General features: G+C 43.6%; 1 protein-coding gene across 1 annotated transcript; it reads left to right on the top strand.

Annotated features, from left to right (window-relative positions):
- The first annotated feature begins 1,118 nt into the window (after positions 1–1,118).
- Positions 1,119–11,710, top strand: LOC125291607 (coiled-coil domain-containing protein 81-like). Its single transcript, XM_048238431.1, has 14 exons — positions 1,119–1,303; positions 1,388–1,449; positions 1,919–2,075; positions 2,401–2,663; positions 2,923–3,091; positions 3,534–3,648; positions 4,917–4,998; positions 5,283–5,432; positions 6,541–6,645; positions 7,820–7,938; positions 9,115–9,232; positions 10,241–10,431; positions 10,989–11,114; positions 11,570–11,710. Exons 1-14 carry the CDS (start codon positions 1,135–1,137, stop codon positions 11,706–11,708), a joined length of 1,965 nt encoding a protein of 654 aa, XP_048094388.1. The 5' UTR covers positions 1,119–1,134; the 3' UTR covers positions 11,709–11,710.
- Positions 11,711–13,052: the final 1,342 nt, after the last annotated feature.

Genomic DNA, 13,052 nt, shown 5'->3' with positions numbered 1-13,052 from the left:
GAAATGACATAAGCCTAAAGCTTTGATGTAAGGCTATATGTTTAGCCTATTGAATAACTTAATGATAAGACAAACCATTTTGTAGAAGGATGCATCATCATATGAGATTTGCAACGATGTGTCTTTGGTAGCATAAATCATTCTCGTTCTTCGTTCTCAATACCAATTTCAAGTTTTTGCCTGATATTGCACAGCGCTTTGTTCAGAGGCCACTGTTCCCACCTAGTTTGGCCTATAATCAAATGCTTGACCTCTTTGGAAAGCTAAGGCACTGTAGTTTCTTCAGAAACAATCATAATAACTGTGTGATGTCCTGACCCAGAGTTACAGAAGCTAGAATATTGTTTTTTTTGCTTATTCCACAACATTCTAATTACAGTTTTGTCATTGGCTATTTGCTGAAGGATAATGCATAAAAACAACCCTCATTTTAACATATTTCCACCAACTGGATTGTCATGGACTTTTACTATTTATATCACCAATTGAAATATAAAAATGTGAAAATAAATTCTGTTGCAATTAGTTTTAGGTCAGACCTTACTTTGCCTGGACTAATATTTAAATCCAAGGATTTGATGTCAGACAGGACCTTTTATCAACCGTAGGCCTATATCAGACACTGATAAAATCTGTCATCTCCTTCAAAATTACATCTTGGTACTGCTTCCTAACAGATGCAAGGGAAAGCTGGCTAGGATAATTAAGCAGGCGGGCAAGATCATCAGCATCCCACAAAAACAGCTGTCAGAGCTGTACACTCAGGCAATATAAGAACATCAAATTCCATTCTCCAGGATCCATCCCACCCCCTCCGCAGATGTTTTGAGCTGCTACCATCAGGCAGAAGATACAGATCTTGCCAAAAAGTCACTATACACAAAATCCTTCATACCCAAATACATACAATACGCACACAAAACATAAATCTTAAACAACGTCACACACATAATTAGGACATTGCCTTCAATCGAAGAAAACATGGCAACATGTTGGACAATAAAGCTTTTTGTATTTGAATTTGAATAACGTGCATTTCTGAATGGGAAATTAAGGAAGTGTGACTATTGTGACGTGAGCACATTGCTTTAGAACAGCCAAAGAGTTTAGCCTTCATCGCCAAATCGATCGTTGATGCGCACAGCGGCCTTCACAATGCAGAATGGTGAGGTTGTGCGTCGTTCAATATCACGCCATTACGCTGATGTAAGCGCACAAGATGGTAACATCTCTCACCTTCTCGTGTTCGTGTCCGATGCCGAAAGAAATGCCTTCCCCACGCTGTTTGCACTCTCTGAGAATGGTAATTTTGATCGACGGTCGGCACTCACATGAGCATTCTGCATTTCATGATTTTTAGTATATTTAGCCTACCTTATATTCACAGACATTGAGAGCATCTGGTCAAACGTGTCATCCTTCATTGAACGTCAGATGTTGTGCCAGAAGGTAACTTGACATCAATGTAAAGCAGTAAATATGTGAGGATCCCATGGATTGGTGCCTTGAGTGACAGCTATGGAAATGAATATTGGCTGACTGATTCCTCTGTCTTTTTAAGGTTGTATCAGCGATTTCAGGACCAAAAAAGCCCCAAACATAAATGATCCGATTCATCTAATCTTTCCTAACATCTGCTGCCTGCCTCACAAGCAGGCCGTCAAAAAAACGCGTCTCAGGCATCCTAGGCTCCGACATTTGTACACAAAAACAATTGCTACCAACAAGGGTTGGCAACCCCTTAAAGGCAAAATAAAGCGTTTCAACCAGGACGAGATGCGCGTTTAGTTTTAATTGCACGAGAGGGAGAGGGAGGGAGTAGCGAGCTGTTTTGTTTGAACATCAACATAAGTGACGTATCCCCGCTATTTTAAGTCTAACCTATTGTCTTGATTGAGACTTATGTGCTTGGTTTTAGGGGGTACACATTGCAAGGTTGGGGACCTTTACATTCTCTGTCCAGAGAAGGGATGTAGGCAGAAAGCACAAGCTGATCCAAAGGCCTATCTTTCTTCTGGCGGAGAAGTTCAAACTCTTCACTGGCCTGAAACAGAAGATGGCCTCACCCTCAGCTGGTCAGTGATGACTCACCCCTCAGTACAGAACTGATCTCTTATTCTGTCATGTTCTCAGCTTTCCCCTCCCCTTCCTTCTTGCCCTCTCTCTTGCCCGTTATTACACATTGTGGGCAGCATGTTCCTCAGGCATTGCGAGAATTATTCTAAATCCTCAATATTGAATAGTAGATCTAGTCTGCATTTAGCCTAGGTCCTAATTTGTCTCCGCTCAGGGTGTGTGTCCGTGTGTGTGTGTGGGTGTGTGTGTGTGTGTGTGTGTGTGTGTGTGTGTGGGGGGGGGGTTGTGTGTGTGTGTATGTGTGTGTGTGTGTCTGTACTGCAGGAGAGGTGCCGGTGGTGCCGCTGAACTTCAGCGCCCTGTCGGTAGACAGCCCATTCGAGCGTGACGTCGTGGAGCTTTGTGTGCGGGAGAGCCTGATGCTGCTGATGAGCATGGTTGCAAAGCGTGCGGCCGTCCTGTTCAGCTTTCACGGCATCGGCCTGCTGTCCTTTCGGCAGGGCCATGTCCGCATGAGGTTCGACCAAGACTTCCTCACAGCTCAAGACAGGGTGTGGGGTCTGGGCTACAAGAACAACAACAACAGTGTGAGTGTGCTTGTGTGTGTGTGTGTGTGTGTGTGTGTGTGTGTGTGTGTGTGTGTGTGTGTGTGTGTGTGTGCGCGCGCGCGCGCGTGCAAGCGTGTGTGTGTGTGTCAGTGAGAGAGAGAAAGGGAGAGACAGAAGGATCCTGAAGATGAACACGGCACATCTGGAAATAACAAAGCAAAAAGAAGATCAGATTAAGGGAATGAGAAAGACTGACTCACTGTGTGAGTCATTGTGCATTTCCCTTCTATGTTTCCAGAGGGTAAGCAGCTACACAGCCCATAAGTGCTGTCCAGACAGAGACCATGAGCTGTCTCCACTCCAACCCAGCCGCTCCTCACTGGATGTGAGGAACCAAACCTCCTCCTCCTCCTCCTCTTCCTCCTCAGAACACAAGGAAGAGGGTGGGAATCGAGAAAGAAAGAAAGGTGTGTGTGTGTGTGTGTGTGTGTGTGTGTGTGTGTGTGTGTGTGTGTGTGTGTGTGTGTGTGTGTGTGTGTGTGTGTGTGTGTGTGTGTGTAGGAGGGGGGGTCGAAGGATAGAGGGAGCTATGCACAGGTCTCTCTCTTCATTCCAGCATTCCAGGACAGGTTTAGGCTATAGGCTTTCTACAAAGCCTCTTTCTGAAGAGGCAATGTGAGCCACCTGACTCAGATTTCCTAATCTGTTATCTTAACATAGCATAGTCTTGGAAATCAAGATGTTTTGGCTGTATGTGTGTGCTTGCATGCGTGCGTGCTACATGCATGTGTTTGCCATCATTGTGGAATTGTTATCCCTTTTTTGCTTTATGAGAGCAGAGGAGAGGGGAATTCCATTGGTAGTGTGTAAAGGCTTGTGTGACTGTTATGCTATTTCTGGCCTATGCAGCTGACCACACTACTGGCCAGTGGGACAGAAGAGAGACTCTAAAGCTGGCCACAGTGAAAGGGATATGCCTGACCGAAGACCTGGAGGTCTCTCCACAAGAGCAAACAGAGAATAGGTGAGAGAAGACAGACAAGAAGATGTCAATTACAGCATAGGCTGTTGACAAAGCTATTCATATCTTCTTCAAGGAAAGATTGTCAGGGGTACTTTCCTATCAGAATGTGTCCTTAGTCACAGCAAGTTAATACAATAATATACATACTTTTGAATCTTCCAAACTTGCATTACATTTAGCTGAAACTACAATGTCTGCTCAAAAAGGCCCCATAACAAATGGTTCAGGAGTGTTTTTCAGATGTCCAGTTTGGTCTTCAAAGTGTAGAATGTGGCCTTAAAGCCTGTATTTGGTCAGGGTAGCCTAAGATATTGGACCTTGGTTGAACAAGCATATTTGCAATGTTCTTTTCAATTTTGCAGGGATTACTGTATACACACAACCCTACAGTTTCACTCATAGATATAGCTTATAGGCATTTCCCAGAAACTCTATCCCAGCACAACCCTGAACACCGCACCTCCTAGTAGTACCATCTACTCTTCCATTCAGCAGTGCGCAGCTCAAGGCAAGGGCAGACCCACTGGGATTTTTCACCGACTAGTTAAATGCAAACTCCTAAAGTAGGCTAAAGCAGCTGTGTAAGATCTGCAGTGACTTAGCTCAGCCCTTTGCATCTTAGACACAGCAATTTCACCTGACCATATATTTAAAATGCATGGTCAGGTGAAATTGCTGTGCCTACTTTTGAAGTATAACAAAAAACAAAAGCAAATAATCACTTTTTTTCAGTCCTCTAGGACATGTTTTGATAGTGATTTGTGAATGGGAAAGAATTCAGATCAATCTTAATTTAAGCAATAAGCCCTGAGAGGTCGTAGGTTACACTGATTTTAAAGCAGCTAAATCAGTGTAACCCACAGACTCTAGTGGCTTATTGCTTTTCTAAATCATTTACTACATATATCTGGCAAGATTTCATAAAAAAGGCACAACAATGAGAAATGTAATGATTTATAATTCATAGATAATCATTCTTCCGCCAAGAAATACATTTCTTCTATCAGAATGGTTGCCAAGCGACGTCGAGACGCAGCAACTCTGACTTTTGTATCAATTTGGCGCAGTAATATAGAACAATATGTGGTCAAGGTGTATGGTTATGCTGGATTTTACAACAGCATCAAACGCGATTCAGCCAATTATAATCAAGGACCGGAACTATCCATTTTAGAATCTTCCAAATTAACAATCTACAAAAGTTTTGTAAAAATCCACCCTGTTATAACATAGTGTTTTTTCATGCACATTGTGTCATCATGCTCTAGATTGCAGCAGGGAGGAGATGGTGAGGTCAAGGAGGACCAGGAGTTCCATTTCTGTGAAGGCTACTGTCAGGACATTGGGCAGGTGAAATCCCTTGCAACAATGCACTGATGTGTTTCAATGATGTGACTATCTATCCATTTCCACCTGTTTTTAATCTCTCTATTGTAGGAAGTATGTCACTATATCAGTTTGTGTGTCTATGCATGTGTGTGTCTGCATTGGTGTGTGAGTATACAGTACATTGATGTGCATGTGTGTGCGTGTATGTGTATGTGTGTGTGTGTGTGTGTGTGTGTGTGTGTGTGTGTGTGTGTGTGTGTGTGTGTGCGTGCGTGTGCGTGCATGTGTATACATATACTGCACAGGAGCTGTGCAACTTCTGTAGGGAGCGTGCTCAGAGGAACATGTCGACTGAAAATTTGACTGAGGAGAGGAGGTGGGTGAAGAAGGAGGAGGAGAGGCTCTTAATGATCAACCAGGAGAAGCTCAACCAGGAACAAATGCACAGAGAGCAGGTCAGTAGGCTAGTCAGCTCAAAGACGACCAATCAGACTCAGGGAGGGCAGGCCGGTAGGCTAGTCAGCTCAAAGCCAGCCAGTCAAGTCTGTATGTATGGTCAATGATCTAGTCTACAGTCAAGACTCAAAGAGGGCAGGTCAGTTAGGTTTGTTAGAAATCCACAAAATAGATGAAGGGCTTGGCTTACACACACCCTGGAGGACAGACCCGAGTGTATAATTTTTCACTTCTAAATCACGACTGACAGGCAAAACAGATGTTTGGGTTCAAATTGACCACCTTGTGATCACTTTTAAACTCAACTTTGATAAGTTAGCCCACGGCCAGCCTGTGATAGCCTGGGTGAACCCACACAAACCTGTTAGCAAATGTGAATTTGCTCTGCAGGTCAGTCTGAATCTCCTGGAAAGGATCCATCGACAACTGTTTACCAGCAGTGAAATTGAACCTAAACTCATGCATTAAACTCTTACCAAATCGTATCAGAAGTGCAGCAAACACATATTTCCCTCAAAAGAGGATCAAAAGAGTATATATACTATAGATACATCCTTCTTGTAAACAAAGGCTTTAAATGCAGTTTCCTGGGTTTTTGGTGATTTAGAAATTAGCGTCAGCGTCATCCTTTCTAGACTGACCCTTTGCTTGCAGGTTTGTGTGGGTTCACCCAGGCTAAGCCTATGGCAAAGGTATGTGTAAAGAAATGTTCCACTCTTCTTCCTGGAATTCTGCCGCACCACATTAATCAATTATCTTATTATAAATTATGAATCTGCTATTGCTGCTGGTGAAAGAGGCTCGGGCATGATCTGATTTATGAGTGTTCCATTAAGGTAGAGTGTTTCATTTATCACCAATACAAAATGGTTTCACGCATAGAAATCATGACAGAAAGAAGTCATAGTAATTTGAAATGGCAGTTGACTTCCTGTGTAATTTCTTGTAATGATGCATTTTTTATTACCGTACTTGGGTTGGGTTAGAGCAGGAAAGAATTACAGTAAAGTGAGGACCCCAAGAGAAATAGTATTTCATTCATCATAAATATAACATTAAATTACTTTATTCTTGGCATATCTCTTCTTGATTTGATCCCTCTGGCAGGCTCATGAGAAGCTGTTGAGGAGGAGGAACGAGCAAGATGCTGAGTGTAACATTGAGATGGCGAAGGCCAGGGAGAGGGAGGCTCAGCGGCGTATCAAGTATCATGTGAGTAGACTCCAGCCATCATGCTGAGCACGAAGTAACACAGAGAGAGTAGGCCAGGCTGGTAGGCTCAATCACTCACTCACTCATTCACTTACTCACTCACTCACCAACTCACTCACCCACTCAAGTTTCAAGTTTCAAGTTTATTCACCACATACTCAAGTATAAAGGTATAACCAGAAGTGAAATGCTTAGGTACCTGTCCAGTTGTGCACTTACAATAACCCACATAAATACATCCATAATAATACCCACCCATAGCAAAAGGGCAAGTGATGTGGAACAGTCTCATGGCCTGAGGAAAGAATCTCCTCCTCAGTCTTTCTGTGTTGGCCCTGAGCAGGCGCACACCTGCATCACACTTTGCCGCCGCCACCCTGAAGATTATTATTCAGTTCTATTTTTGTCGGCACTGCTCAATAAAATCCATTGCTTATCGAATACTTGTCAGTTAAAAATGTTGCCGCTGATGTGCGTGGCAAGTGGAAGTGCACGCACGATGTCGCCTGTCTGCGGAGCACCTTACTCGTCCATACTCACTTTATCACTTAGGTGTTCTCTCTCACTTAGGTGTTCTCTCTCACTTAGGTATTCTCTCTCACTTAGGTGTTCTCTCTCACTTAGGTGTTCTCTCTCACTCGCTTGCCACACACTGAGCGCCACTTTTGAGCTATACTGATACGATCTCACACTGATAGGATCTAAAGTAATTTCCTCTCTTTGTCAGGAGAATCTGCTTCTCTTGCATTTCTCCGAGCAGTTTGTGCAATTTTAGTGTGGACATGGAAGCCAAAGTTAAGTGTGCCGTGTGCACAATGGCTATTTTTGCTGTTTGTTAGATGTGCGTACGAATAATTTTATTCCACTATTCAGTGTTGAATGCCGAGTTAAGCACTTTATCTCAGTCTAGTTTCCGGCAAATGAAGATAAAATAATTGATTGGGCTGTGAGGGCGATGAGTGTGCAGGAACATGATGTTATGACACAACACACATTATGCTTCTTTCACTTCATTTTACTGCTGTGGTATTACTTGGAAAAGTAAGTAAGTAAGTCTAGTAAGTAAATCTTTTATTTATGTAGTTTTTATACCGTCTGCAAAATGTAATCCATGAATACTGAAATCCATGTCAGTGCTTTTCAAGGTTGTGTGTTTGTGTCTCCGTGTCTCCAGGGGTCATACCTCTTCCCTGGGACCCCTCCCCTAGTCCGCTCCATGGGACCCTACTGGACTCCCACCGCAACAGCAGGCTCAGACATGGACCGGCTTGGTCAGATGGAACTGGCTGACGAGTGAGTGAGAGAGGGGGCAGGGAGAACAGAGAGAGAAAGAAAGAGAGAGCGAGAGAGAGAGAGAGAGAGAGAGAGAAGTAAAGTAAGGAAAAGTAATAGAGGGGCATAAGAGATGTGACCACCGGGAAAGCCAAAGGCAGTTCTTACTAGACCCTCTGGATCCTGCAAAGCAGAGCCAGAACCTCATGGAATATTCTGACTGGCTTGGTCTGAGACAGCCTGGAACTGGCTGTCACCAGTATTGCCACGGCTGACTAGTGTGGTCAAAAATCTCCAGGCACACTCAGGTGTGAGAAATCACTGAGGTTTATTCACGAGAAAGTCAAAGAGAACACTACCAAAGAGGGCGAGGCCCCATCTTATAGAGAGAATACACATCACATGAGTAGAAAGAGAAACTGAAAGACTGATGGGACTGCCTATGCATAGGGCCCAGGATCTTGTGCTACGCCCCTGGAAACACAAGACGTTTACCCAACTGCTGTTTCCACAATTCACTTTCATGGATTTTTTTCTCCTCTCATGCCCTAATAGTTCTGCTTCATCCTTTCATCAACAATATATCTCTTGGGGGAGGCGAGGGGCCTTGATTCTGTTGTGGGGGCCCTACGTGCATAGTGCGCGAATAGGGCGGTCGGGCTCTGATTAAGTCACATTATGCTGTTACTGAAAACTTACAATTTAAGGTAGGCTATGCTCTGTAGGCATTGTTGTGCAAGTTCATACTTCACAAGAGCTACCGGGATGTTGGAACTGTTTTGTGAGAGGAGGTGCGGATAACAAAAGGGTGGGTCTGGGGTTATAACCACCGGGACATTTTTGAAATTCTGTCTGTTAAATACACAATTTTAACACAGTTTGGGAGGGACAGAAATACCATTGGCTAACAAAGTAAGCAGGACCAGTCTTCTGTCTGACTCAGGTAATTGCTACCTGCAGAAGGTTATCTCTTCACTGCTTGACACTAGGCTGCATATTTCACATTAACAATGGAGATATTAGTAAAACTACCTTTCGGTTAACAGAGATGCAGATCCTCTCCCTAATTCATTTATTTGCGCAACAGCTCACATTCTGTGTTCTCTCCAGTGAGACGACCGAAATACAGTAGTTATACATACACACATATAGTTACACACACACACATCAGTCATAATGAGGTGCTGTGTTTGGCAGGATCTCAGAGCAGAGGCATCAGCAGCTGCAGAGGAAGGTCAGTGCTGTCAGGTGCTATAAGAGGGCTCTGGACACCCAGTGCAACGGAGGCTGCACAGGCCTGGGCCGCACAACAAGGGTATGTTACGTGACTGTGTATGTGTGTATATGTGTGTGTGTGTGTGTGTGTTTGGTTTTCTATGGAAACAAAGTAGGTTGTTTCATATAGCTATTTTGTGCATGTATGAAAAGGTTTGTGTAGGGGGGGGTGATATGTGCTTGTGAGCATGAGTATGGCTATGTGCGAGAGAGAATGTATTATGTTTAACAGGCATGGTAGTGGTTTTGTTGCTCCGGCTCACACACAGCACAACTTTAAACATCAGACTTTCAGATGGTATTCAGGGTGTATAAATAGGTCAGACTCTATCACCCTGAACTGCCTTCAGATCATGAGATTAAGTTCCACAGAGCATGTGCACAGATGTGAATTTCTTGAGCTTACCGTACCTTGCTTTGGATTCACACACCATATGTCAAGCCTCCCCCTGTATTTAAACAGCAGAAATAACAGCAGAAAATAACGCCTGACATGGTAACCTAAGCAGGAGATATAAGCCCAAAAGGTCATAAGGTCACAGAAGGTCGATGCACTGGCATCTTTAATCCCTGGGGTGAATTGGGCTCTGATTTGGATCAGACTGTATCAGCTGCACCAGATGTAAGGTCCTGTCAGGATCTAAAGTCAGTCCACATAAGTTAACACTACAGTATGTATGTAGCAGAGGCTTTGATGTAATTTATGTCAAAGGGATGTTTCCAAATGTGTACCTACTCATCCTCTTACTATATATGATGTATTTATAGTGCTCTGTGATGTCTTGTAATGTCTGTTTTAAGCAGCAGTTCCAATGTTCTCCCTTGTAAAGTGGCGTATGGACCCTTTCAAGAGAGTTCCATTATCAGCATCATAGTTGGCCCCACAAGACTTCCTTTTTAACATTCCATATGTTATCTTAATGCAGAGGAAGTAGATTGGGGCCCAAATAGAATGTTCAAGCATTGTTTTTGTTTACCTTGTTGAAAGGGTCTATATAATAACAATAATGCAGTAATGGCAACAATAGCACCCCTAACATCCCACCAGTCGCCTGCGGAGAGCCCGGGCTTTTGCCGGTACGATGAAGTGCCCAGTGAGCTGGCAGAGCAGAAGCAGAGGGCACGAGAGCTGCGGCAGCACCAGATCAACGCCGCCACCCTCAGGCGCCGGGACGAGCGCTTCAGCCGCATCCTGGAGCAGAAGAGGGAGATCGACATGCTGAACAGGACGCGGCAGGAGTGAGTTGAGTCCAGGATGAGAGTTAGAGGAAGTGAATAGGGATGGAGAGAGGAAGTGAGATGGAGTTAGAGGAAGTGAAAAGGGATTGGTGGGTGAGGTAAGAGAGGTGGAGAAAGAGAGAAATATGGGCTGGGTGGAGGACACCACGTAGGTGTTTCGGAGCTGATGGAAACCTGGCCACACAGTCCACTGTTTCAGAGAAACAGGTGAAACAAGGATAGATGGATGGATGGATGGATGGATGGAAGGATGGAAGGACAGCAGAAAATGGATGATGGATGGATAGTTTATTGATCCCCAAGGGGAAATTCAAGGTGTCAATAATGATGACAACATTCAATAAAATCAATGTTTAAATAAAAACAAAAAACAACTGAATTGTTTACAATCAACCAGTACAATCATTACAACCAATTAAAAATAGTTGCCTGTCAGCTTCTAACCAGGAAATATAATTGGGTAGACATAGCAGTGTTTCACAGGGGAGTATGGGTGTAGTTGTCCTTGTAAGAGGTTCAGTGGGGTGATGCTTGGCATGTGATGTTTCTCCCGCCAGGATGAGAGCAGATCTTGTGACTCGTCATAAGAAGCTGCGCGCCATGAGAGGGACACTGGAGGATCTCTGGGCTCGAACTGTCGAGGCCAAGAGGCTCCGAGAACAGGAGGAGAGGAGCTTCATGAGGTAGGCCTTCTAGCTCTATATCTAGTCAAACATTCCGTTGAAGAAAAAAAAAAAAGCTAGTCCTAGACTAAAAAAAATAAATAAATAATAACTTTGAAGATCTCCACTGAAAACAAAGAGCTTTTCAGTTAAAGACTAGGCTTACTGGATTTACAATTCAGGTTTGCTGAACAAATATGGTGATATTTAATTCTTTTGAAGTAATTTGTGATAAAACGTACAGAAAACGGCAGTGGATCAATGTACAATGTACATGAATAATGTAGATTTCAAGTCACATTTCACTCCCCTCTCTTCTTCCTGGACCTAAATCAACATGCTCAAAGCAGTCTGGCCCAGTGGCTCTCAGATTCATAAATGTCCATAACCTTATTATTCCACAAACTCGCACATCCAGACTTGTCACAGATCGTACACTGGAGTCTTGCTTTCTGATGTCTGTGCTGTGTTTGTAGGGCTGGTGGTCGTCTGGTGATTGACCAGTGTACCGAGAACCAACGCTGTGGGCAGTGCCAGAGACGGCTCGGTTTCTGTGGAGGAACTAACTTGTGGAAGGAATCCCGCTACATCACTGGCTCCCGACTGATGGTGTAGTTCATGGCAGCCATCTTCTTTTCTTTTTCTTTTTTACTTCCTGAACATCTAGATTTGCGTTATTCCAAATGGAACCTCTTAAGTAAAGACACAGAACAGTTGCAAAAGCATATTTTTTTATTTTGTTGTATATTGCCTTAAAAAAAAAAACCCTCCATGGAATACAATTCCTTTGTAGTGCATCACTTGTAAAGCATGTTCTAAAAGTCAGAGCAGAAACAGGGCTTCTACTGTAGCAAGACACGAGCAGATTCAAGCTTGCACGTAATGGAAATAGAAGGAAACACACAGAGACACTCACTCACGCTCACACAGAACTGTGTGGCTATTCATCGGCACATTTTTTTCCCTTCCTCTGAAACTTTGGCCTAATAAAATTCTACTTAACTAAAACCATCATAGAAAACAAGAAAACAGGACCGGACTCAGAGAACGGACAAAAGAACGGCACACAAATAATTACGTCTACCACCATAATGCAGTAGTCTCTTAGTATTCAAACATTCAGACAGTCACAGGCACCCTGTCAGTTTGTGCTGGCAGACTTTATACAAAAATAACCTCTTATCTAAACCCTCTCTGCTGCTCAGGCAAGTTGGGAGAGGAAGTCTAATGAAATCATGGGCATTTAGAAGTGCTTTCAATGAAAAGCTAATAACAGTGACGGTAACAAAAATGTCATACTTTAGAACACAGAGTTAAATACCTTCTTATAAAATGTATTCCGTAGCCATTTTGTGCGGTACTTTATAAAAGCCATGATTAACTTCCACAATGATGATGAAATAATCTATAAGAGCCACAGTCCACAAAGCACATGTCCACAGAGAACATGAAAGACATGCCTAGTTTAGCCATGGAGGTCTGAGCTGAACTGGTTCCATCAGTCAGCAGGGAGTGTGTACATGCGTGCGGCATCTAAGGAAGATGAGTGGGCATACAAACGGGTGCCAGTTCAGTTCATTTCATTTTGGTACAGGCCACACTGGGCACAGACAAGAGCACTGGACACATGGGCTGGATACAAAAAAGAAAATTACATTAGTAATACAAAATGCTACACTGCAGGAAAGTGTTGGGTGGTGATTGGCCCTAGTTGGCTGGATGAGTAACGGCAAAAAAGAGGCGTCATATAGATATGTCTTTGTCTTTAAAAACAAGAGAGAGGGGGAGAGAAAGAGAGAGTTGGAGGGATAGAGAGGGGGATGACAAGGTGAAATTCAGAGAGAAAAACAGGCGGAGGATTTCTCCCTCCACTCTCCCTTCCCCGTCTTCTGCACACACCCTCCGTCTGACAGCATGGGAGATAAAGAAGAGTAAAAACAGTGACGAGCAACTCGTTTT

Source organism: Alosa alosa, chromosome 3 (genome assembly GCF_017589495.1).
Source record: "Alosa alosa isolate M-15738 ecotype Scorff River chromosome 3, AALO_Geno_1.1, whole genome shotgun sequence".
Lineage (NCBI taxonomy): Eukaryota > Metazoa > Chordata > Actinopteri > Clupeiformes > Clupeidae > Alosa > Alosa alosa.
This window is presented reverse-complemented; position numbering and strand designations above follow the sequence as displayed.

Coding starts and splice junctions, on each gene's coding strand:
- LOC125291607 (XM_048238431.1), top strand. CDS start 1,135: ATGCGCACAGCGGCCTTCACAATGCAGAATGGTGAGGTTGTGCGTCGT. Junction 1,450..1,918: donor GTCAGATGTTGTGCCAGAAG/GTAACTTGACAT, acceptor GCTTGGTTTTAG/GGGGTACACATTGCAAGGTT. Junction 2,664..2,922: donor ACAAGAACAACAACAACAGT/GTGAGTGTGCTT, acceptor CTATGTTTCCAG/AGGGTAAGCAGCTACACAGC.